Source organism: Grampus griseus, assembly GCF_964374135.1.
Source record: "Grampus griseus genome assembly, chromosome: 13".
Lineage (NCBI taxonomy): Eukaryota > Metazoa > Chordata > Mammalia > Artiodactyla > Delphinidae > Grampus > Grampus griseus.
This window is the reverse complement of record NC_139007.1, coordinates 64,283,602-64,311,144: the sequence shown is the minus strand read 5'-3', so window position 1 is coordinate 64,311,144 and position 27,543 is coordinate 64,283,602. Positions and strand designations below refer to the sequence as shown.

Here is a 27,543-nt window from a genome sequence, read left to right as displayed (position 1 = left end):
CCAGCTTCTCGGGGGTCCTCACATTTCTTGGCTTGTGTCCCTCCATCACTCTGACCTCTGCTTGGATCATCAAATCTTCTTTTCTGACTCTGACCCTCCTGCTTCCCTCTTTCATTTACAAGGACCCTTGTGATTACAAGGGACTCACCCAAGTAATTCTGGATAGTGTGTCTATCTCAAGATCCTCAACTTGATCACATCTGCAAAGTCTGTTTCACCATGTAACATAGCATATTCACAGGTTCCTGGGACTAGGATGTGGAAGTCTTTCTGGTGGCATGATTCTGCCTAACACAGTGGCTATCAATATGCCCAGCCAGTCCCAAGAGCAGAAACTCTGATGGGGGAACCCAACTTGGAAAAGTGTGGGAACACATTCTCCAGAAAGAGAAGAAAAGGGGAATGGACGTAGGTTAAGAGAAAGAGGCATTATATGGTGAATGAAGAGGAGGTTATTTTTCTGAGGAGGATTAAGGAACAGGTTGAAGGCTTGAGATGGTGGGAAAGACTTGGAAAAGTCACTGTGGAAGGTGGGAAAGCCTGCAACTAAAGAAAAAGCAACTGCTTCCCCAGGGCTTACCTGAGTAAAGGCAGTTACCTGAGTAAGACGTGGGGTCTGAGGTCACGCCAATTAGCATGTACATGAAGATGGCACTAAACCCAGTGCCAAAAGAGCTGTCTAAATTTTTATTTCAAATTTGAGGACAAAACCAAACAATGACATAAGAATTAAAGTGTTTCTACCATCTCCTTTTTGTTATGCCATGTTTCTTCTTTTTCCTTGATTCCTATAAGAAACTTGACACTAATTAAGCTAGCATAAGAAGGTGGTAAAAAAAGAAGATGAATCATAGACCACACTGGAAATAAACCAAGAAATAAGAAAAACTGATCTCTGCCCCGAAGAACAACAATGGTGAAAAACTGCGCTAGCAAAGGGGCTATGTACTGAGAGTTTAAATATTTTTTAAAGGACAAAACGTGGAGTCTGATAAGATGTACCAGCTGCTTCTCTTTTCTAAGACATTTGCCCAGGAGACAGCTACTAAAGCTTGAGTGTATTTCTCTCTTGCTGTGTCACAGGATGTTCCTCTCCCCTCCCCACCCCCTCCCTGCTCTCCTGCTGCGTGTGTGTGTGTTTGGTTTCTCTCTCCCTGGTAAGAACTCAGCCCCCGCCTGTCTCCTGCTGTTGCTGCTGCTTGACTAGCTTGCTGCCTCTTGCCTCTCCTTTCTCTCTCTGCTTAGCACCTTGCCTTCTGGTAAGTATGAAAAACACTCCCCCAAGCCCTGTGAGATGATGTAGGGTGCGGTTTGTGGTGTTCAAAACTTGCAACTTTGAGACTGCCAGTGAACTGTTGAAGAACTTTCCATTGTTTTATTTACAATTAAAATGTGTTGCTCAGGAAGGGATGTGTGTGTGGTAATCTGTTGGGACTGCCAGGACAAGTGAAAAATTCTCTCTCAGAGGAGGCAAAAGATGGGCAATGAAGTTTATAGAAAATAAAACAGAAATAATTCCTTGCTGTAAAACCGATTGATATAGAAAGAGAATTTAAAAGTAACAGAGTTCTTTGTTTTTTCCTCTTGTGGATTTGTCTTGAGGCTACTTTTAGGAATTGAGTTGTCCTGTGGTTTACAACAACTCAGTTATTCTGTTTTAAAGTAAATGTGGAGCATGAGTTTAAAGGAGATCCATGGACTTAATATTAAAAAAATCAATGATTATGGCCTCTGATGAATGAAGAATAAATCAAATACAAACAAAACGCTTGCATTTAGACTAACCACACTAAAATTCCTATGGACAATCAGTTTTAAATTCATTGCTTTAAAGTTTGGTTTACTTTAGATTTTATTTCATCCTCAGGAGGCTCCCTAACACTTTAAAACCCACATATGGATTTAAACCAATAAATGTTTACTGTTTTCAATTTGATTTAAAAAGTATTCTCTTCCCTTGATTTCCAAAGACGAAGTGCTAAAGGCCAGGGCTCCTTTTAGAAGAGCTTAAAATAACTTCTGGCTGGACAGCAGGTGCCATGTGTCTTTCTCCAAGTTCAGGGGAAGCACAAGTTATATATAGATGTGTGTGCCCAACAAGCAGGGGTCAGGATAAAGAATTCCAGTGATGAAGACAATGAAGCTGTTTACTGCATCGTTTGATAATAAAGATGGTGAATTAAAATAAATGAGAGAAAAAAGTACTTCCTTCAAAGTTAATGAGTATTTGGTGAGGGCCACAGGTAGGTGGCAATGTCTGTACATTGAATTTTCTGTTCTTGTTTGCATTCGAGCATTTGACATTGCCTGCCCTAAGAACCAGAGGAGGAAGCTGCATAGTACCTGGAGCAGTATGTTTTAGTTTTCGCTTTCATGCCACCACAACAGCAAAACCTGTGTGTTATTAGGACCCTGTCGTAATTGTATGCTGCTAATTAGCAGCATCACCATTAAATATTATTTACAAATAAAGCGCACCATAACTTAAAGGTCTAAGCCAAAGGTACTGCAACACTAGAAATGGTGATAGCCAGAAACCCTCAGCCCATTCCTCACCCCCTATTTCCAAAGAGCCCATATTATACCTGGATTATTCCCCTAGTTCATTCCCTCCCTGCTTTTTAGACATTTCTACTTCTTAAAAAGTATTGTTATCCTAGAGCTCCTTGACTGAGACAGGAAAGTTGCAATCTGTTTTTTTTCTAAAAGAAAGTCAGTTTTTATACCAGAACAAAAAGGTACAGAAACTCAAGGGATTGTTATTATGAGCATCACCATGTTTCCATACAAGTTCATTAGTTAATTTATACCTTTCCTCATTCTCTCTTATTCCAAAAATGAGGCTGGTTTGAACCTCAGAAAATAAAAAGTGTTTTTCTGATTGATAATTACATGTTGCTCATTTGGGAAAAGGAAAATACCAGACAAGCAAGTATCTCCTGTATCCAATATAATAATTCATTTATATTAATGGACTCATACTAATCAATATGGATTAAAATAGAGTTTAGAATGTTATCATTATGAATGATTTTAGTAAGGTCAATGGCTCTTGCATTCAATGTTTTAACTTTGGGGAAAAAAGCACCAATTTAAATTTAAACGTTAAATGTATATATCTATGTATTTATAACGGCTGTAAATCTACATAGAATTATATAAGAGAATGGTAACACAAACTGGCTATTCTAAGCAAAATGACAAATATGACCATGAAAAACGGTATCTTGAATTACTCTGTTAACATCAGTAATAGGAGATACTATCGGAATTTAAAGACCAAAACCAAAAATATGCTAATGGTATGACTCGATTTGGAAAGATGCTTCTCACTGTTCCTACTCAACTAATTGCAATATTGACGGTTTGTGGAAGTACATTCATTCTATGTTAGAAACTGTAATTAGTAGGTGCCCATGTGGGAATAGCCTTACCATTTACCTGTAACTGGGTTAACCACATCAACGCTGGCTGTGCTTACCACCAGATACCACTCCCAGTATGGAGACCAATCAGTCTGTACAGCTGTCGGGGGAGCCACAGTCAACACCTGTGGGGGACAGTTCCGTATTGCCCAGTCAAAATGGCCTTGAGAAGCAAGATGATCAGGATTCCTCAACCCCACTCCTAGCACCTGAGGAGGAGGCAGATGTGCAGCCTGAACAGGGAGCCCATGATATCTCTGAAGAACTGAACCGACAACTGGAAGACATCATTAACACGTACGGGTCTGCTGTCAGCACGGCAGGGAAAGAGGGTCCCACCACGGCCAAGGAGCAGCCTGAGAACACAGCACCACCTGACAATGAGGACAGGGCCTGCGAGGAGGCCGCTGAAGAGACGGAGAGAGAACCTCCAGCCTCTGGAGAGCCGCCCACGTCCAAAGAGCCTGTCAGCAATAAAGAGCAAAAACTGGAGAAGAAAATTCTAAAAGGATTAGGCAAGTAGTTACATTCTAATGTATGACTTTTCTTTGAATTATTCCTAAAAAGGGGCACTTCCTCCAATCTTGCTAACAGCCACATCTCATATCTGGATTTTACCACAATAGCTTCCTTCAGGATCACCAGTACCTTACTGTACATATCCTCAGCCCCTTAGTAGTGTGTTCCATTACTACATATATAAAATATTTTTTAATTTAACAAAGCTCTTCAGAAATGTATTAATTATATAATGTTGAAAATCTCAGAAAACAATTTTACTCTCATTAGTTCACTGGTTCAGCAAATATTTACTAATGCCTAGTCTTTATGAGGTACACAAAGATAAAAAAGTCTTTGGTTAAGGAGCTCTAGGTCTGGAGAGAAAAATAAACATGTACACTAATTGTTATATAGGATAAGTGCTACAACAGGCACAGGAAAATTGTTAGGAGAGCACGGAGGATTGGTAACACCAAAAATGGCTGTGAAAGAAGGATGAGAGAGTTAATTTTTTAGCTATAAGTGAGAGCATGTTACTGCACATAGGAGCGTCCCTCTGCTTCTCTTGGTGAATTTCACTGAACCACTCACTGCAATCACCACCTCCTATGTGATACATTCCCTGACATGCCCAGGTAGAGTTAGCATCACCTTCCGTCTTTCTCCATGAAATTTTCGGCAGCAATCATTTGTTTATATACCTGCCTCCCAAGCTGGAGGGAAAATCTATTGAGACAGTGGTCCCATCTTACTCGTTTCTGGAAGACAGTGCGGGAGAGTAAAAGATCATGGGCACTGGAGTCAGACTCCAGTGGACAAGTTACGTGTAAACCCCAAAGTATGTCTATGCTGTCATAGGACCTCACTTTGGCGCGTGAAACCACTGCTGGCAATGCTTTCAAGAAGGGCTAAAGGACACATTCAGACAGCTACTTTACCTACTTAGCATAAAGATGAACCCAGATAACACCAAGTTCTAAAGTGCAAGATTAGAATCACTTTAGTGTTTTGGAACTCTGGGAAACAGAATAAAGTTGCTCTGTGTTACAGAGCTATTTTTTCTTCCCTATCCAAGGCATCTCAGAAATAACCTTTTACATTAGTCATTGTTAAACTTTCCGTAAGATAAAACAAAATCACATCGCAGAGGTGAATGATTTTAAGTATTCCTAACCAGGAAAGTTCTTTGGCTTTATCACTTTGAAACTACTTCTACATAGGAATTCCTATGTGTTATAATGGGGGGATAGGTATGAAGAAAGCAGGGGTGAAGTTAAACATGACCAATTTTGGTTTCTATTCTGTCTTCCATAAGTTATTTCAAAGTCTGTATTAACCGCATACTTACCAAATAATCAAAAAAATTCTTAAAGAAAGAAAAAATTTCACAACTAATTCTGCCACTTTCAATAAGTTACCAAAGTTCAACTGAATGTTTATCAGAACCAATGTTTGTGATCAGAGTGCCCAGGTGGGTCCACTCTAATTACATGTGTATAAGCTGCTGACACTTTCATGCTGTTCCTCTGAACACTATCAGTATATTCTTCTAAACATTGTACTATTTCAGCTATATTATGGGTTAAAACAATTTTTTTTAATTAATTAATTATTTTTGGCTGTGTTGGGTCTTCGTTTCTGTGCAAGGGCTTTCTCTAGTTGCGGCGAGCGGGGGCCGCTCTTCATCGCGGTGCGCGGGCCTCTCACCATCGCAGCCTCTCTTGCTGTGGAGCACAGGCTCCAGACACGCAGGCTCAGTAGTTGTGGCTCACGGGCCCAGTTGCTCCGCGGCATGTGGGATCCTCCCAGACCAGGGCCCGAACCCATGTCCCCTGCATTGGCAGGCAGATTCTCAACCACTGCGCCACCAGGGAAGCCCAAAACAATATTTTTAAGCTAATTTAAATATTTTTAAATCATTTCAATTATCTGCAAGTGGTTTTAACAGGTTTCTTGGCTATTTTTCAATTAAATGATACTACACTATGGTCTAGACCAATGATTTCAAACTTACTGTGCATTGGAATCAAATGCAGAATTTGTCAAAAATGCTGTTGCTGAGCAGAGAGATTCAGAATTGGTAGGTCTGGACTGGGGCCAAGGCACCCTGGGTAATTTTGACACAAACAGATTGCGGAAGCAATGGTTCTGATGCTTCAGAAAGTTCTTCCTCCACCCATGTGGAGAAAATATAAAGTGCCGGCTGTGGTCTTCTTTTAGAAACTATTTGAAGCTTTTATAGAATATTAGTATGTCATTCAATCCATACCTGAAGATATATCTTTAGTCTTTGCTTACATATTTGATCAAAGATGAGTCTTTAATTATTGTATGTTTATCAGATAACATTTGCTTTATTGATACATTTGAGATGTATCAATGTTCTCACTCAATAACCCCAAATTTTCCAAAGTATATACTTTGGGATATTTGAGATTTCAGACCAAGCTTGTCTCCTAACTGCCAGAATTCTCTGACCTCTAATATATACAATAGTGAAAAATCTCCAATAGTGATGGGCACAGTTTACAACATTTCCTAAATTTATTGGACCAAAAACACCCATCTTTCACAGAACACCTCTGAATATTTGGGAAATGTCTCTACAACACAAGCACTCAAGGCTTGTTTTTCCTTTACAGGCTGCATATACTCCCACAGTTAACATATTATACACTGGAGCAGCTGGGGGAACACTTTAAAATCTCTTTAGTTGGTGGAGTCACTTTCTCCTTGGCATTGACCAAAACAAAAAACAGACTCCACATTAGACAGCACCATGACATGTCCTCTTAACATCTAAGTGTCCCCCTTCCTTCCCCCACCCCATCTTCCAGCTCACAAGTGTCTTATTAATCTCTTCTCTGTCAGCGTTACGTGGGCTGCACAAGTCCCACGTAGTAAGAAGCATAAAACAATGATAAAATGTAATATCCCTTCTGATATTTAGATCGATAACTGATTGAGTAGGAATTCATAGGTTTGAAGCATAAACCCACGAGAAAAACAAAGCTGATCCACAGGTCCATTCTGAGCTCAGAATCTATCTAGTCAACTCACTGATTTACTGAGAGGGAAATTAAAGCCTAGAGAGTTTTAAAGTCTGCCAAAAAAAAATTATTCAACTAATTGATGTGGTTGTGAGACTAGTCATAAAGAAAGCAAGGTGCAGACCTGAAGTCACTAATAGTACAGGGCCAAAGATATATAAAAATAATTGATACGTTGGTTGAGGAGCATTTAATTGAGCTACAGTTCAGTTAATTGGTTTCATCTTTCCAGTGACAGGTGAGTTTCAGTTCTACCTTCTGAGTAGCATCTTGACTAGGACATTGATTTTCTAAAATCTTTTTGGCCATTGACTTACTCTGCCTTAGAATGGTCACCTTCCCAGGCAGTCTATTTTATAAGATTTTAGCTTGATTTTTTTTCTAGTTTCACTCTGAGAAGGAAATAAACTGTTGCTTTGATATAAATACTAAATTTTCTGGAAGAAATGGTAGAAAACCAGAAGAATTTAGGAGAGAGAGGAATCCACAGAGACTGAAGGGTCTATGAGTAGATTCATAGAGAAGCTCAAACTTAGGCCAGATCCTGAAAGGAAAGGAGGGTTTGGAGGAGTAAGTGAAGTAAGAGAAAAGAAAAATTTGTCTTGGGAAAAATGATGAGTACTTTCTTCTGACCCAAGTTGGGAATGGATGTATTTATTTCTTACTGCTTTTTCTGATATTATTCTTTTTTATTGTAAGGTTTTGCTTTATTTTGTTTTCCCTGGAATAATCTCATTATTAGGCTCAAAGTTGTTTTCTTTTTAAGAAAGTTTTCTTTAGTTATAGCTAAGAAACTGCTAGCACCTTAAACACATAAAGCCGATTTTTCCTCTTGTGTCAGACACTGTCACCAAATGACCCCATTTCCTAAAATTGTAAATTATAGACTTTCTTAGAAGATGAGTGGGTCTCTGTCTATCCCCCTCAACATAATCCCACACAGCACTCTAGTCCAGTGAAACCAATGGAAGTTTACAAATTAAGCTCTCTGACATTACAAAGTTACGTATTCCATACATGCTTGTCTCCAGTTTCTTGGATTTTTTTGTTGAAATCATTTTTGAAGGGCAGACTGATTCATCTGAATGTTAAACTTCTATACAAAAGAAGTATGAGAGCAGAAAGACACCTCAGTGAGTGTGACAATTAAAAACAAAAAACACCTGTTCTCATCATTAAAGAAAACAAAAGGGGGAGAAGATACTGAATGTGGAGAGAAAAAGAGGCCCACTGGACTCACTCAAGACACGATAGGGTTTTCTACGTCGATACTCACGCTGAGAGGTATGCTAAGCATACATTAAATGTCACAGGGGAGAGGAAGACCTGCCTTTCCTCTAGCTGATCACAGAGCTGTCTTCTGGACAGCGTTTACCTGACTTACATGATATTAGTGCACAGGTTGGCTTTGTTCCATCATTACCAAGATTTACTAAACACTTGCCGTGGGCCAAACACTGTGTGGGGTCCTGGGCCGAATCTGGCCAACAGTGCAGGCGCTTGCCTTTAGTGGATGATCCTCCAACTCAGGACAGCAGTCAGCATGTGAGCACAAACTGAAGACAGGGTGAGGGGATGGCCTGACCGACACAAGTCTGTCCCTGCTGCTACAGAAATCACTCAAGGCCACGCCTGGTGGCGGCGGAGCACAGAGCTTACCAGTTTAAAGGCAGCGTTATGCCACAGGCCATATTGGATTGCTGGTGGGGCACCACTCACCCCCACCTTCTCCCCTGTCTCAGACTGTGTCTCTAATCTGAGCTGATTCACTGGGCAAATATAGATGAAACCAGCTGTTAGGAATGAGGTCACTTTCTTCAAAAAAAGTTTCCTTTAATTTCTCTAGGTTTCCCTGGCATCAAAATTCCACATGGGAGTGGAGTGATTTAGAGCAAGTAGACAAACCTTGGATTCAAGCCTTGGCTCTGCCAGTACTGATTATGTAACTTTGGACTTCTCTGGGCTTTCGATTCTTAATCTATAAAATTAACCAGTTGTCTGGGTGCTCTTTGAAGTTCCTTCTAGACCTAAAATTCTTTGATGCAGTTAGAGTTATCAGTTTTAGCAAATGAAAATACAAGCTGCCCAGGGAACTTTGAATTTCAGATAAACAAACCATTATTTTTTACTACGAGTGTGTCCCATGTCCTGTATTTCATCTGGCAATCCTAATTCCATGATATATCTGCCTCTCCAGGATGAAAGCAAAAATTCCAGCGAAGGAGACATGGCTGTTCTTGGGGGAGAGGTTGTCAAAGTTGTTAATATTCTTAAGCAGATTTATATCAGGAAACTTGGGCTCCACTGTATGGTCTGACCTCCCAACCCTGATTAGAAAGGGTGGCCGTCACAGGTGGGTGAGGATGGGGAAGCTGCTCCACCTTGGCCCTCCTGTTTGCAAAGATACATTCAGTGGTACATACACGTAGGCCTCAGGGTCTGGCTCCTGCCTACAATGCTCAGCCCAGTGGGCACTGAAAGACAAGATTTCCAGGCATCACAGAAAGGCTAACCAGGCAGTGTGAGCTGAAGAGGACAAAAGGAAGAACAATGGGGAAAGCAAAGAAAGAATCTGAGGCTCACTGTCAAATAATCAGGAACAGATGAGTTTTTAAATGTAGCATAAACTCCAGCTGGAAACAAAATGAAACTGCCAACAGAGATTAAGACCTGGGTGAGAGAAGGGAAGACCCAGGGAGGCTAAATCTGCAGCCAGAGAGACACAAAAAGGCCTATGAAAAAGGCCCTGCATGTCTTGGGTCCATTTTCTCCATATTTTGACTTTATTCCCCACTTGTTAGGAAATACAACCAGAGTCATTCCACCCAGACGTCATGGAGCAGGCTCATGCACAGAAACAAGAGAATTGGTCCCCCCCCCCCCCAACAAAAGAGCAAAGAGGTACTAAAGGAACAAAACCAAAAAAAGGGGCAGCCTAAACTGTCATGTTTCTCTGCTTTGGGCTGGAATTTTAACAGCTCCATGTATTAATGCTGGCTGTTTCACAGTAGTCAGATATTTGGATAGGCTGGTTTGCTTCTTTTCTTAGATAATTAACATGGGGAAGTGGATGATTTATTCTTTCATAAAGTCAGTGTTTTTTATTCTTTTGAATATTTTCAGAATGTTCAAAATCCCTTGGAATATTTAGAACATGGGGGGAAGTAACAAGAATGGATTCTGGGGATGAAAATTTGGGGACTACCCTTATAGCAGACATTTATTGAGAATCTACCAGGAGCCTGACACTGTACCACACATTTTTACAAACTTCTCATCTAATCACTTATTCTGCAAAATAGGTATCATTCCTTCATACAGGGGAAAAAAAACAAAATTACATCTGCGGCTCAGACAAGTGAAGTGGCTTGGCCAAGCTTGGATAGCAGCTAACAAGCAGACAACCTGAGATTCTAACTCTTATCATTTGACATCAAGTTCAACACTTATTTTTTAAAATGTCTTTATGGTCTTTGTTTTCTTTTAAGGCAAAGAAGCCAATCTGCTAATGCAAAATCTGAACAAGTTGCAAACTCCTGAGGAAAAGCTTGATTTTTTATTCAAGAAGTATGCTGAATTGGTAAGTTCTTTGATTAGCCCTTTTTGTCAGAAAGATTCAAGCTCTGGTTAGAGCTGAGAAAAGGATGCTGTTAGTTTTTCAGGTATATCATTATAGCTGGTTACCTCAGACAAATCAAAGCCAGAATTCATAAAGGCAGAATTTTTAAAAAAGAAAGAAAGAAAGAAAAAGAAACAGGAAAACTGAGGAATAACAGCAAAAGGAAGAAAGAGGATACAGTTGGAGTCTACTCCACCTTCAATTATGTGCATAATTTGGGAGATGGAAGAATCATAATTAAAAATTGTGAATATTTAAAAGTTCTTTTTGCCTTTGCAATAAAACAGAAATACACTAGAATAAAGGCAAACTTTCATCCGGTTCTTGTACACAGATTTTTTGAGGGGGTGGTCCCCTCAAGAAGGCAGAGGGTTAATCCCACCCCTCAGTTTGTGACACATTCTCATTTATTCTTGATGACTTTATTGACTGATTCATTCACTCATTCTCTTTGATCTACATTCTTCTCCTTGTCCCCCACGATGGCAAAGCATTTGACATGGATTGTTTTGTTTCCAGTTATAGGTCCTCCCATGCAGTCTCCCTCTCTATAAGGTAGGACCACTGGCAGGAAGGGAAGCCACTCCCAGACTTCAGAGAATCTGTGAAGTGGATGGTCTCCTCGCCAGTACTCTTATAATAGGCCAGTTGGAAGAAAGAGGAGGGTTTAGTGAAGCCAGCCCCCCTAGTTTCAGTGAACCCTCACAAAAACTGGCTAAAGGAGTGGCACCTGAGCTCCGTGCACCACCCCTGAGGTGTACGAGACCCACTGAGGAGATGTGGTGTCCTCTCAAGTGAGGCTGGGCAATGTACCTCTCTCTCATTTCTGCTTCTTTCCCTCATTTCTTTTCCACTTTCTTATTTCTTTTGGAGAAGCAGTGACAGGAAAATGAAACTTAAGCCCCTACACACAACAAAACAATTCCTCCAGGCAGTAGATTGAACTGCCCCTGAAGGCAGATTTACCTTACAGCAAAGAAGCTTAAAGAGTCAGTGCCTCTCACTTGTATGGGCCCCTCTGAGGCCCTGAACATAATTCTCTTTTTTAAATTTTTTCCTTTTTTTTTTTTTTTAAAGAAGGTCTCCAAAACTGAGACCCACAAACCCCTCAGGTCTCTGGCTGCATCTTATCCCTACTGATGGAGTAGAGTTTAGTGAGTGACTTGTTTTCCTTCTTTTTTTACTCTAATTTTAGCACTGTGATCCCTATTTATTCTTTCCTTTCTTCCTTGTACCTCGATGCGTCCTGTTATGCTGAATTGTCACGCAACAGACCCAGAGAAATTCTGAAACCCTGAATGACTAGTGATTGCTTAACCCTACCAACAATACTTTTATTTTTTAATCACATAAACCACATCACAATAATATAAGGAAAATGCTGAATATACAAGTAAAAATATCTCTAATCCTACAATCTAAAACACAATCGTTGATTTATCTGTCTTCCTTTCCAGTTCTGCCATACATTCAGAGATACCTTTTGTATAACTACCATCATAAGGTGCATATAATTTATTATCTGTTTTTTTGGCTCATATGACAGACATTTTCCCATGTACTTTGTAGTCTTCATAATTATATTTTGTCAAAGCTATGTAATTTTCCATTAATTGACTTTATCTACTGGTTCTCTAATTTGGGGACATTTAGACTCCTTCCAGTGTTTGTTTTACCAAACATTCATGCAGTGAACATCATCATGCATGAGATCTGTTCGTTCTCTTTTATGATCCCAGGAAAAAGTTTCAGAATTGGGATTACTAAATCAAGCAGTATAAATGCTTTTTTTAATGGCCATATTGTTTTCCAAAAGAATGGCAGAAATTTATAAACCAAGTATTAGTGTATCAATTTTATTGCAACTTGTTTAACATTGGCTGTTAACCACTCATGAGCAATTTCATTGCCATAAAATGGTAGGTGTCAAATTTAATATTTTTCCCCAAAATCTGGCCCCATCCTCACCTGTCCGTCCTTGCTCTTTTCAATAATTACTACATTGATTTCCCTTTGCCCTTCAATTCACTCACTCATACCAAGGCCATTCATATTTAGTTCCTAGTGCCATGTTCCATACTTGGATGAACCGGGCATCTTTCTAGACTACTACTCTTTATGGTGCTGTAGCCCCACAGCAGATTATCGGGAAAAAAACCACTTACCCAGTCTTTCCAAGATTTTCTTCATGAGCCAGGGCTGTTCACCCTGGTCTCCAGGAACTCCCCAAGCCCACTCACTCTCCTAGCCAAGAAGTCAACCCCACAGAGGTTATTTTTCCAGAAATTCTACTCAATTCAAGTCTTACTATACTTCGGCATTTGTATCATACCCTATAGTAAACTGTTAAACTCAAAATATCATTCTAGAAAAAATGAATAGGAGAAAATTGACCCCCAAACACCATCACATATCCTTTTCAGAAAGGAAAAATTATGAAGAATTTCAATCTTTTACTTGGACACTTAAAAGCTATTTTCCCTGCTCACTGATTCAGATATTAATACGGAGAGTGTCTGAAATACAAGTGTTAACATAGAATAAATCATTAAATTCAAGGCTGTGAATCAAACTGTCACCCTAGCTCACTCATCCTTACAGATTCTAAATCCTGTAATATCATCAACTATTGTATTTACTAATAAATAAGGATAAGTTCATTAATAAATAAGGACACCTCATGACTAAATTAAGAAATGACCTGGAAGAAATATTTTTTGCAAATTTCCTCCATTTAAAAGTAGTTACAACGTTACTACTTGGCATTAATTTTACTTTTTTAACTTAATAGTAAAAAAAAGAGAGAACAAGAGAAATTCCAGATAAAAATCTTATATGCCTGTTAGAATTGTACAGAAGACACATGTCTAAGGGTATTATTAAATCACAAGGCCAGCATTTGACTGAAGTTGACCCAGCTGCAATACGTTTGCTTTCATTCATTAAGAAACCCCATATGCATTCACATAAATCTGAAGTATGGAACAAAATTAGCCACACTCTAAAAAAAAATCGTCAGCAAGTTAAGGGGTTCTATTTAGAGCAAAGCAAGACAGACCTAGCTATATTTCAGATGTGTATGATCCTGCCTTAAAACTGGAACATTTAAATGGCCAGTGAGGTATAGCACAAATCCTCTCTTCCAACTTATGAAACACATGCAAGGTATCCTCCTCCTGATGCTCAGATAAATCCACACATAGGGCAGTGTTCCCCCAAACAGGGGAAGTTTTGCCAACCGTGGGCCAGTAGGCAATGTCTCTGGAGATACTCTGGATGTCACAGTTCGGGGTGCCACTGGCATCCGGTGGGTAGGGGCCGGGGATGCGGCTAAACAGCCTACAATGCAGGGGACAGCCTCCACAGCAAAGGATGATCTGTCCCCAAATGTCAACAGTGCTAAGGTTGAGAAACCCTGACAAATGGTTTAATCTTCCAAAGGTAAAGTCTGAACCAAAATGGCAATAACAATAATAACAACATATAAATGTCAAGAAAGGACAATAGGTCATGTAAAGTATGAACACAAGTATGAGAAGTTTCACCCCTGTCTAATAACTATGGTGCAACATGAGGTTAGCACGAGAAATATATAATAAAATATAATTGGTTTTCCAACTGAACCTCAAGAAGGATACCAATTTCAATCGATATTTATAGTAATACGGACTTAGTTTTTCCTGATGCTAATTCTCACTAATAAGTAAAAAATGTCCTGAAGTATGAAGATAGAACATCATGTATGAATAGCCCCAGCTTAATCTGGCAAGGGTTTATCATGGACATTTCAGGCTGATGGGAGGGAGGGAGGAAAGGATTAAAATAAGATGTAAACTGAAGAAAGTGTGACAGTCCTGTTCATCTAGTTCAGAAAGAACAAATGCTTTTTCAAGACAGGGTAAGTGAGACATGTATCAGGGCTCACGCTGTGTGTGTATCCATTTGCATCTGGCTCTGCGAGGTACCAGGAGCACCTGGGGTCCAGAAGCACCCAGAGGCTCCCAGGCCTTTTCCTCTTCATTAGCCAAGAAGGTCATTATTAGGATGAGTACCCTCCTGGCCTATGCACCATTCAGGTTCTAAGGGAACTAAGTGCAGCAGAGGAAATGGGTCTGGAAAAAGGCTCCAGCTTGTTCGTGGCCACACTGATCATCAATCTGGGATCCACACTCCTACTACGCTAGTCTCTGGAGGCTGAACCCCCAACTCCCCCCATTCCAACAAGATTTCCATAAAAATGTGTTGCCAAATTTACCAGACAAAAATACAGAACGCCCAGTTAACTTTGCATTTCAGGTAAACCAACAACATTTTTTTTTTTAAGTAAAAGTACCTTCCATGCAATACTTTGGATATACTTTTACTAAAAACTTATTCACTATTTATTTGAAATTCAGATTTAACTGGGTGTCCTACATCTTACCTGGCAGCCCTACCTCAGAACTTTAGCATCCCGAGATGGAAAGCCCAGGGGTTCATTGGTTTCATTCTCCATGCCGCCCTTGATTTCGATACTTTAGCTGTGGCTGCTGGAGAAGTGAGAGAAGAGGCCCCACCTGTGCTCAGCAGATACAAGTGTCATGGTTTATTCACCATAAGTACAGAGGGTGAGGGAGATGGGCAGGGAGCAAGGCTTGTTAAGGACACCTGCCATGTGTGCTGTTGGGTTGTGCAGTGGCTATTTCTGAAACTTTGGTGACAGATCATCAATCCTTAAGTAGTCGAGGGGTACATTCTCCGCTCCCCCTTTCTCATAACCACAGACTTCATCTTCTGTCTGCTAGGAAGCTGCTTTTCACTTTCCTTTTAAAAATAGTTACTAAAGCTTGTCTTGAGAAAGAATTGTGAAAACTAAATGTAAACCAAGCAGACACACCACTGACTATCCTCCTAACGCAAGGCATTATCATGAATTCTGAGACATGCTTCTATACTGACTGACTTCATTAGACTCAAGAAAGATAAAACTGTTTCTAGACCACCAAGAAGATCAAAGCAAAAGAGATCAATAATAAGAATGATGAAGGAACAAAACCCATAAATGTTATGCTCTTAAAACCATATCTGCAAGTACTGCCAACTTAACATTTATGAAGTTCTTTTGATTCCAGAGGGACAGTGATAATAGCAAAACATTTTCCAAACAACCATACGGCCGTCTTTAGGCGTTTCCTCTTTGGGTCCTTTTCTATCAACTCAACAGAGATCCCTGCCGTTTTCTTTCACATTTGCATCCCCACATCCAGCTGGATGAGCATCGCTCTGAGCAAAGGAAGTTAAAACTCCTACAGAAGAAACAGGCACAGATCCAAAAAGAAAAGGACCAGTTACAAGGTGAACACAGCAAAGCTATCCTTGCACGAAGCAAACTGGAGGGTCTGTGCCGGGAGCTGCAGAGACACAACAAGACACTGAAGGTATGTGTCACCGAGGCCCCACATAACACACCTTCTTGCATGCTCTGTAGGCACAAGCTTCTGCTACTTACGGTAAGGGTGTGAGTTTTAGAATCAGAGAGAATTGGGTTCAAATACTAGCCCTGCCACTTGCTCACCTGTAACTTGCAATAAATTATTTTACCTCCCAAGCCTGTTACCTCATCCATAAAATGAAGATTATACCAACTTTGCTGCGTGGTCAGGGAAAAATTAAATGAGGCCACACATGTAAGGTGCTCACATAGTACCTGATGTGGAGCAGACCTTTAGTAAAATGTGTGCCATTCCTCTTCCTTATGTTGAGTTTGTTTTGTTTTGTTTTTTAAGGTAGGCCTTAGTTCTACTCTTTAAAATACAAATTTATAAAAATTCAACATTTTTTGTACGATAATGAAATCTGCATGACATGAAATAAATTGACACAAAGCTAACTGACAGAATAAGGCAAGATTCAGAGCTAAAATGTCAATAGTCACCTGAAAAAAGAAGCTACTCGAAAAAACAGTGAAGCTCTTCAAGCTTAATTATTCAATCTAAAAATAATAGACTGATCACTTCAGTCAGTCTGCATGGGTTTCATTAATTACAGCGTAAGCCTCTAGCAGTGTGGTTAATTTGATTACACACAGACACTAGCTCCATCCAGTGAAGCAAGATGCAGGGCTCTCCAAGATAATACTGCATGCATCCACAATCCCCTTTCCAGCTGAAGATCCTAAAGCTTTTGACAAACAAGAATTAATTAGATAGCAATATTCTTGTGAGATAGTTATTATTACACGTGTTTAAAAGAAGATACTTTAAGAAACAGAGAGATTAAGATCATCGCTAAGTTTTTACAATGGAGTTAGGAAGAAAAATGGAAGAGGATAATGGCTCCTCATATCCCAAAACTGTTTTCCGATATCTGGGAAATGAGAGGCCAGTGTGATGAACTCTAACTCTCAAATTACGAGTTGTAGGAGATGGGCTTCTGACATCTCTTTAATCATTGCACTGGGACAATCGAAACCCAGGTTATATGGGAATGGGGTCATCATCCTCAACTTCAGATATGTAATCAAGTAATAGCACTCTGTGCTTACATAAATCTCCTGGCTTTCAGTAGCGTTGTATAGTAAGGAGATAAAAGTTAAATTTCCTTTAATGATGTGGATGGAATGATGTGGCTTGATCTCTTTGGACAGCATTCAAAGACAGAATGACGCAAGTGGCAGGAGATCCTGTAGCTATACCCACACACCCTCAGTAATGGCTTCCAGTTATGGAAATGGAATTAATTAGCATTATTATGCCAGGACTTGTGCTGAGTGCTTTTACATACACATTAGGTGTAATGTTCCATAAGTAACAATTAGCTCTAGATCATTTATGTCTTTACTGAATTTTTGTCTTGTTGCTCTATCAATTGCTGAGGGATGGGTGTAAAAAATCTCCTCCTATAATTGTGAAATTGCCTACTTCTTTCTTTTAATTACATCAATTTTTGACTATAGGAATCTTCTAGTTCAAGCTATTCATATGTCTATATGTAAATTAATAATTTATTGATTCATTAAATAAACATATACTGAATACCCATGGATTGTGTCCCAGGCACAGCACTGGTTCTAAGATGCACAGTGATGCTTGAAAAGTTTTCTTAGTTATTTCAGATTTTGTCCCTCAATTTTCTTTGCATTATTAATTTTCACTTTGAATTTTGTGCATGATAAAGAAAATTTTATCTCAGACATTGTCCAAATGATTGCATTTTCTTTACCAGTGGACTCAAATTTTATGACTGCAGTACATTTATTTTTCTCTCATTGAAAAACAATGTAATGTAAAATGCAAGACGCCATTCTGTGGGCCAGGATTGGGTGCTATGATGGTTTGACATGTGTTTAATGCCATATTAACAGCCATACCTTCTTTCTCTAGCCAGTGGCCAGTGAAAAACTCAGACTTGCTGGGTAGCATGGGGTGGTCCTTTCATTTACTCATTCATTCATGGATGGAATAGTTATAAATGCAAATGACATTCAGATCATGGAGTATAATTCTACGACTAGGAGGTTGTAGGCTTCTAAACTAATCGGGAACAATAAGGAGACAATCACTATCACATGTATATTCAACTGCTCTTAACAGACGCCAAAATCACTTTTAGTGAAATACATATAGTAAGTGTTAGCATTCAAAGTTCAGGGAAATAACATCTCCAATAGTTAATTTCTTCAGATTAGGAAGTGTAGATTTCTTCTACAATATCCCTAAGAAATTTCCACTCAATAAATGTTTATACTATGAATAAATTATGATTCTGATATCAGGAGTCATATTAGAGTTAGAAAATATGCAAATATTGAAGAAAGGGGATACGTAATGATAAATTAAAATATTTCCAGAGCATGTATTTTCAGCATCAACTTTTATTTTGATCACATTATTCTACTGTAATAATAAAGATTTGCACAATTACTTCTGTTTCAATCGGCATTTCTTTTTAAAAATCCTGTTACATAATTTGATCATGGTAGGCAACTAAATGCAGTATAATTTTACTTGCCAACAATGAAGCAAGCTTTCATAATAACAATTAATCAGAACTAAAGGAATCCTAAAATGTCTGTAACACTTGTCAGCAGTGTCTCTATCTTCGGTATGATGTAGCAAGATTAAGCCCTTTTATTTTAAAAGAATGGGAGGAATAAGTACAACGCAAATAATTCTCAATATAGATATGGGGAAAATTTGGGTACATTGTCAGCAGTTAGCAATGAAGGGGGACTTCTGATTTAGGAGAAAAGAGAACAGCAATGATATAAAAGTTAATTTTCAATTCTTAAATGTTAACAAAGTAGAAGAGGAGAATATTAGATATTTCATTTTAGAGTTAAAGAAGATTTGAAACATAATATTGCTTTCAAATTCAAAATTTACACTGAACATTTCCATTACCCTATGAGACACATGGATGATTGTTCCTTCAAAAAATATCCAGCATAGGGGACTTCCCTGGTGGCCCAGTGGTTAGGAGTCCGCCTGACAATGCAGGGGGTATGGGTTGCGCTCTGGTCTGGGAGGATGCCACATGCCGTGGAGCAAGTAAGCCCGTGTGCCAGAACTACTGAGCCTACTGAGCTCTGGAGCCCGCGAGCCACACTACTGAAGCCTGCGCGCCTGGAGCCTGTGCTCCGCAACAAGGGAGGCCACCACAAAGCCCGTGCACCGCAACGAAAAGTGGCCCCCGCTCGCCGCAACTAGAGGGAGACCACGTGCAGCCACAGGGAGCCAACACAGCCAAAAATAAATACATAAATTTATATAGATAAAAAAAATATGCAGCATATTTTCTAAGATTTCCTTTTACATTCTTGAATTGCTGTAATTCATCTATGGTTATCTTAGTTTCCTTTTCAAGCTTTTTGATGAAAGTTTTTTTTTTTTAACTAAAAAAAATTTATACTGTGATCACTTATATTTAAAAAACTTGGGCAATACAATTATGTGATTAGTATGCCATCATTTTTATAGAGGCATAAGATCTATTGTTCTTCTTTCTATACCAAACCAAAGGAACACATGATAAGTCCCATCAATCAGTAAAACCAAGTGGCCTTTTTTTCCAGGCTACAGCCAAGAGATCAGAACCTTAGGGCTGCATGTCTGTTAGAAATCCCTGCAGTTTATTCACTCAACAGGGGACCCGTTGTCTTTAAAACAAGTCTACTCATCACCAACTATCAAATTCAAGGCCCTTGCTGCACCTGCTCTGAGTGACCGTTTATTCACAGCTAAAACCTTTGCTCAAGCATTTATTTTGGGGCTGAGCAATGTTACCTCTAGAGAGCTGAGGAAAAAACATCCTTCTTACCCTGCACACTAATCTCCTTTCATTGACCAAACCCTGAGTTCTGTAAACCCTGGTGCGTGTAAACCAGCATAACAAGAGTTTGCTTTCTATCCACAGGAGGAAACCCTTCAGAGGGCACGTGAGGAAGAAGAGAAAAGGAAGGAGATCACAAGTCATTTCCAGAGCACACTCACAGATATCCAGGCCCAGATCGAGCAGCAGAGTGAGCGAAATATGAAGCTCTGTCAGGAGAACACTGAGCTCGCAGAGAAACTAAAAAGCATCATTGATCAGTATGAGCTCAGAGAGGAGGTGAGAACCACATCAAACAACTTAGAAGCACTGCATATAAAACCGGATCTGGGTTGTGAAGGTGGGGAACTTGGTTAATGACAAAGTTATGGCCAGCCCTCTCGATTGATTAATATTTAGGATTGGATTTCTTTTACTAGCCAAAATAAAAACAGACGGTATTACAAAGTACCTGGCTGAAAGTCATACAGGATTTCTTCAAAACTGGAATCACTGCAAAGCAAAGGTAACAAATAGAAAGTGGTGGGCCGTGAACACAGTTATTCTTGAAAATAGTATTTCTCAGCCTTTTTGAAACTCTCTACAGAACCAAGAAATACCTCACACACTCCCTCTTAAGAATTACTATGTCACCTTAATTAAAAGTCTGCATTGTATATACCCCACAATCAAATAATATATAAAATATTACTATATAGTAATTATAGTAATAATGGCATTATTATTTATGCTTAGCTTGTGCCAGGCAATGTGCTAAGTATTATACTTTACATACAATGTGTCATTTAATTGTCTCAACGATCTTATGCACCAGATGATAACATATTATCCACATTTTATAGATGGGAAGCAGAGGCTACGAGATTCAATCACTTATCCATAGACACAAAAGCCAAAGAGTTTTGTTGTCAATGGTTTACATTAGGGGGACTATAAGGATCTTTTATTATTCCAAAATTAAACTTTAATATTCAATATGTTTTTAAGACTCCAGATGCCCCCTCAGGATTTTGATATATCATATCCCTTTTCCCATCCCACCCAAATTTTAAATATCTGCCTTAAAATGTAACATAACATAGTCAAAGTAGCCCTGTTGGCAACATGCTAAGGTTTTATCAAGAAAAAACCTGAGCCAATAGAAGGTGGTAATAGCAGTCAGGTAAATCAAGAAACTCCTCACAGTAAGCCATAATGCCATGCTACCATTTTATCTTGTCACGAAGACCAATCCTGCTCCGAAGTGGAGGTCCAGGAGAAAACAAAAGGGAAGGAGCTAAAAAGAAAATGTCCATACTCTTCAGAGAGATCTCATATGGGAATGGCCTGGTAGACTAGTTGTATATTCCAAGGATTGGTTCTAGGTAAGGCCCAAGGATGGAATTCCACATGTCCTCTTGCCAGTGGGACCTCCTAATGACCAAGAAATTCTCCACACTGAGGTAAAGTTGGAAGTTTCTCTTCAAGAGGTCAAAAGGCATGGAGGAGGCAGTAGCACATCTGCGTGTCAATTCACCTGTGACCCTCAGCCTCGTCTTGCCCACCAGAGAAACAGAGCTGATGTCAGGGGTTCCTGTTTCAGTCCCAGACCCAAGGCCACAGGCTGTTACCTCAGGGCTTCCTCACCACCCTTTGAGGCAAGCATGTAGAGGAGAATTCACCATGATAAAGTGAATTAATGTTGTGATTAAAAGTGGTTTTATATTCACAGAAAGCACCAAAATACCAAGTGATAGTGCTGTAGCCCTTGCAACATACATCATTGTCTGTGCTGCCTAGCATAATTACTAGCGCCATATCTAATATTTACCAAATTTAGAAAAATACTGTTCGGACCTTTTGGAGTTAGCACTGCTGAACTCTGGCACCTCCACCTTTTGCAGCCACTTTTGTGTAGTGCAAAATGCAGGGGACTCCACCAATTTATGACTTTCATATAAAACCATAAGCGATGCCAATGCATTTATTCTCCTCTTTTTTTTTTAAATCTTAAAACCCAGCGAACACGTGTTTATGTCAACATTACTTTTTTTTTTACATTGTTTTCAGCACCAATAATAAGTCAAGCTTGATAATGTGCGCTTTCTTTTTCTTAGCACCTGGACAAAATATTTAAACACAGAGAACTGCAGCAGAAGCTGGTGGATGCAAAACTCGAGCAGGCGCAAGAAATGATGAAGGAAGCAGAGGAGCAACACAAACGTGAAAAGGAATATGTACTTATCACCTGAGTCTGTGTGCTTGTCTGGTCTGCCTTGGGGTCAGAGAACCCCTGAGAATGTTGTTTTTGACAACAGTCATAGAGCACTAGACTGATGGAGAAAGAGCCTAAACTTCCCTGGAGAATGAAATTGGCTAGCCCAGTAGGAAACACTGTACTACACTGTTTTTTACCTAAAACAGTCATGCATCCATTCACCAAACCTTTTTCAAACACCTTTCATGAGCTATGCACCCTTCTAGGTGCTGGGGTGTAGCGGTGAACAAGAAGGAGAAGGCCACACTCCAGCATGAATCTAACTGGGAAGAGACGCAATAAACAACAAAACAAATAAGGAAGGATAATTTCATATAATAGTAAGTGCTACTAGGGAAATAAGGAGGAACCTCGAATGGGGCAGAAGGAGAGGACCTACTTTAGACTGGGTGATTAGGAAGGCCTACCGAGAGGAGGACGCTTGAGCTGCGCCCTGCCTGATAAGAGGGAGTCAGAGAGGAGGTCTCCAGCAGCAGTGTCTGCAGAAGAGACAAAAATCCTAATGCTGGAACCGGCATGGCATCCTCCAGAAATTGGAAAAGGTCAGGGTGGCAAGAGCAGGCTGACCCATGGGAGAAAATTTCAAAATAAAATTGCAGACGTAAACAGGGGCCAAATTGTATAGCTCTGTAAGCTTGAAATGTAGTTTGGATTTTATTCTAAATGTAATAGGAAAGTACTGGGTAGTTTTAGCAAAGGAAGTGACATGATCTGCTTTGCATCTGTAAAAGCTGAATTTGGCTCGTAGGTGGAGAGTGAACTAAAGAGGGACAAGAAAGCAAGAAGAGAGCTAGGCAGCAATCTGGGCAAGATCTGACGACGGCTTGGACTGGGGAGGTGGCAGTGGAGAAGGAGAGCTGGATGTGGATAAAAGTTATGTTTTTAATGTAAAACCAACAGGCAATGCTTTGAACAGGAAGATGGTGACAGTGAGGAAAGGAAGGAGTCAAGGATGACTCCTGAGTTTTTGGTTTAAGAAACTGAGTGGTGGCTTTTACTGACAACTCATTAACCCCAAACACTCCAAAACAGGTGAGAGAATTGAGGCTCAAAAAGGATATGTGACTTGTTTAAGGTCACACACTACTAAGTGACCGAGATGTGTTGGTCACGTCTCCAGTGTATCTGTCCCCAAAGCCCAAGCTCTGTGATAGTACATCACACTCAGAGATGTGTTTCAGAGGCATGAGTTAAAGCAGTGTCTGTTGCTGGGGAGAGAGAGATTTGACACAGTCAATGGACCAGTTGTTCAAATGTAGCCATTTAACAATTGATCACAAGCTCTGCATTTGCCTAAAATCAGACTATAATCATTTCAATTTGTTAGAATAGGAATTTTTTTAAAACTTCGGTTTTCAAACTTGGCAACAAAAGGATAAATTCTGGAGAACATAACCTGGTGGACGTTGCATAATTTCAAATCAGATGTCCATGTGCTCTTAATAAAAAGATTAATTGATTAAATCCATCTACAACCTAGCTCTCAAAGTAAGAAGTAAAGCATTTATTTATTATTCAGAATCCAAGAAAACGGATACTCCACTGTTGATGTAATTACTCTCAGGTAAGATATGCTTCCTACAGAATATCAGTACCTTTGGTATTTAATATATGAGGCATGAGAGAGGAACAACCAGGCAAAGATTCACGTGAGAGAGACTGGGGGGCAGACACAGAGTGACTCAACCTTAGCAAGAAACTAGCATGCTGCCCTCTTTTCCTTCCCTGATTTAGCAAAACAGCAGGTACAAGTCAAAGAAAGGTAGTCTCCCTCAGTTCTTCAAAGCTAGCGGCTACCTTCCTGGGTTCCAGCTCTGACACTTCTTTTTGAAAGTGATGAAATATCAAGTCAGAGCTGCAGGGGAGGGGAGGGGCCGTTCTTCATTTCAAGAACAGGCAGCCTCCTTCTTCCTTCTTCATCGGGAACCACCCATCACAACAGGGCCCCTGTGGTCAAGCAGGGGCCGGCCGTGTACATTGCAGCCACACAGCTCAGATGGCCAGAGGGGGCGCTGCAGGTCTTCCACTCCGCGGCTGCCTCAGACCTCTCTTACAGTGAGTCAATTGCACTTCTATAATAATTGATCCTCACTGCTCACTGGGAGGCATGGAGGGACATATACAACCCCCTTTTACAAATGGAGAGGTCAAGACTAACTTGGATAAGAAAAAAGATGCCTCCAAGTTTTTACAAATAATGATTTTATTATTTTTGGTTCTGATACCAAAAATGAACATTATTTTTTACAACATGAATAAACAAAAAGAAATTTATATCAGCCTATCTTGAAATAAAATAGAAACTTCTTAACTGACAGCCACCTGACTGACTAACCAGGTTATCCATGATGTTCACCGTTCTCTGGAAGCACGCTGACAGGTGGCCACAGCATGCTGAATCCTGGGGCTAGTTAGCCACTCTGGAATATCTACCCGTGGTTGCCCATGTTAAGTAAGATAGAGCTTACTAAGAATCGGGTCTTTGCTCCCAAACCTTTTCTTCCCAGTTATCCTTGGTTTTGTATTATGTAAATCAACAGAATGATACATAAACTGATGAAATATGTGTTAAAAGAAAGAGTTGTTTCTAAAAAAAACTATGCTTAATGAGTTGAAAGCCTAGATGTAGGCCAATAGCAAAAAAAAACTGTCAACTTAGATGTGAGCAACTATAAAAGACTGGAAGAAAGTTGTAAAACTCTAGAGAATTATCCAATCAAGCTGCTTTACAAATATCTTAGGTCTTTAGGTTCTAGCAGTATTGTTTTAAAAAAATTATAAATCTTATATGCCATATTATAGATATGATTTTTGTAAAAACAAGCAAAAACCCTCCGAATTCCAATCAGAAGATCCATACCCAAAACAAAGATCACAGCCCTACATCAAAATTGATAAATAAATGAACATACATCTTAAGTTAAAATAACATGTCTTACATATGTATGTGTCATTTTTACACCTAAAACAACTTTTTCAATTTAACCCATGAGTTCCAGTTCTGATCGTACTTGACATGAGGGCCTTGGTTGTATTTGAAGGGCTGCCTTATAGAAGAGAGGTGAGGCTTCTTTTGTAAACCTTATATAGGATTTGGAGTAATAGGTCAAATTTCTAACCTGGTGTTTCTCAAAGTATAATCCATGGACCACCAATATCCAAACCATCTTGGGTATTTGCTTTAAGTACAGATTCTAATCACGCCCTAATACTTCCTAACTTATTTTCTCTGAGAAGGATTTGCAGTTTAACATGCCCCTGAGGAGATTCCAATGCATACTATGGTGGAGAACAGTGGTCTAATATAAAGGAACAGTTGGGTTTAATATAAAGGAACAGTTGCTCACAACAATGCCCCAGGTGGGAATATTATGGAAATGTTCAAGCAGAGGCTGAATGATAGTTGGCCAGAATTTCTACAGACGGGTCCAGAATTTGGTGGGAGGTTGAATTTTGTGTGATTCATGCTTGAGTTGGAGACTTTTTTCCTCTTTTTTTTTTTTTTCCATTGGAATCACTAATTTTTAGTTGAGAATCAAACTTTTTAAACTAGTTGTTTTCTTAGCTTTCTTAGATTCTTTGCAAAGTTCCCCCAAAATTACTTAAGAGGATTACTTAGCAAGTAATTAAGTTCACACACAAGTTACAACAAACGGTAATCTAAATGAGTCTTTCCATGCGTTCTCTTCTCACAGTTGCTGAACCAGGCAGCAGAGTGGAAACTTCAGGCCAAAGTGCTGAAGGAACAAGAGACAGTCCTGCAGGCTCAGGTGAAGTAGGGGTACAACAATGCATGGGTGTGCCCTCCTTGCTGTGAACCAAAGGTAGTCAGCAAGAGGCCTTCCATGTGGGAGGGGAAGTAGGGACAGAAGTTGGAAATGAAGAATAACTTCATATTTATTATTTTTAAGTAAAAATAAAAGTACAATGTTATACCTAAGAAAAATAAATGCTCTGCACCAACAACTTCCAGTCAAAAGGTCTGCTGACATTATCAATACAAATGAGGGACAACCAGAATAAGCTGGTGGCCAGGTCCTTGCCTACCTGTTCATATGTCCTCTCTCTCCTCCCCCATTAACCTGTCAGGGTAAGGGTAAAATGTAACTGTCCAGATGCACCATCTATAACTGTCAATACTGAAAATGTCCTTACTTGTTTGACATTATTTATAATAAAAGGAAATTAGAAAAATAGAGTCAGCACCCACGTTTTTGTGCTATCAGAGGTTGGCCTTGTCAGTGTCACACGATTAAAGATGGCAGACATCAGAAACCATTTTGATTTGGCTTCGTGATGTTATGTGTATGTTTTGATTAGACTATGGGAATTCGTATTTCAGGCTCAAAAATAAAGCCTCATGCAACAGCTGGCTCTGGAGGAAAGCCAGACCTATCCATCTTTCTGGTGCCCTTGGGGCTCTGCCCCTGCTGGCAAACACTCCCTGTTAGTTTCCAGGAGAGCCATCCTGCCACAGGCCGGGCCACAGAGGGGCTCTAGCTCCCCTGCTGGGAGAAATGCCCAAGTGCTAAAGGGACTGTAAAATCTCACAGAGCAAATTCACAGAAAGCGAGAAAATCAGAAGCCTTCCAAACTGGGCAGCATTAATTTAAGATTTGAATAATTCACTTGTAAATGTTTATGTGCTGACTGCTGAATATTTGTTCATTGTGAAAAAAATTCACTGTATGAATGAACAAGTTCAATGAATACGTGTTCATTTTTTTTTTTACGTGTTCATTTTTTAAAAAGGAAAGTAGGAAAAACAAGAAACTTAAAATCACAAATTATACCACTACACAGACAAAAACAAAATAACATTTTGATATCTAACCTTCCTAAAGCACACCTTTCCAATGTGTGTACAAAACCCAATGATGAATTGTTTCCCCCACTAGTAGATCAAAATAGTTTAAAAATATTAATTACATAGAAATACGAACCGTAATTTTTTTTCACTATTAATAGAATCGAAGGACTAAACTCTAAAGTTACAAACTCAAGGTGATCCTTTAGGCAGTCACGGAACACATCATATCATGGTGTGGGGTGGGTGGCAGGCAGTGGCAGTTTTCTAACCAGAGGCAGGCAGGGGGGAAAGGAGGTGTGACCTCACTGTCCAGTGGGGGGGCTGTTGTGGGGGAGAGTCCAGAGAAGCAAGTCAGGGCTTCTGGCTCTATCCCTGTCCCATTCACAGCACAGAGCCTTGAGGGGTACAACAGGCAGTACTTGAAGCTATTCATTGTTCCATCTGTTATAAGCAATCTCTATTCCTCTATGTTAAATGAAGAATAGATTAATACCACTAGACTCTGGGCTAGAGAGTGACTCATTTGGCTGGTATCAGAATCTAGGTCTTTAATGACCTGTGAAATAACATAA

General features: G+C 39.7%; 1 protein-coding gene across 1 annotated transcript in view; it reads left to right on the top strand.

Moving 5' to 3' along the window:
* Positions 1 to 1,119: 1,119 nt before the first annotated feature.
* TXLNB (taxilin beta) overlaps positions 1,120 to 27,543 on the top strand; it is a 41,161-nt gene continuing 14,737 nt past the window's right edge. Inside the window, exons 1-7 of the mRNA XM_082669094.1 lie at positions 1,120 to 1,259; positions 3,488 to 3,940; positions 10,465 to 10,556; positions 15,842 to 16,012; positions 19,989 to 20,183; positions 22,001 to 22,120; positions 25,857 to 25,931. Of these exons, the coding sequence (XP_082525220.1) occupies positions 3,502 to 3,940; positions 10,465 to 10,556; positions 15,842 to 16,012; positions 19,989 to 20,183; positions 22,001 to 22,120; positions 25,857 to 25,931 (1,092 nt within the window). The 5' untranslated portion in view covers positions 1,120 to 1,259; positions 3,488 to 3,501. The remainder of the gene's footprint in view (positions 1,260 to 3,487; positions 3,941 to 10,464; positions 10,557 to 15,841; positions 16,013 to 19,988; positions 20,184 to 22,000; positions 22,121 to 25,856; positions 25,932 to 27,543) is intronic.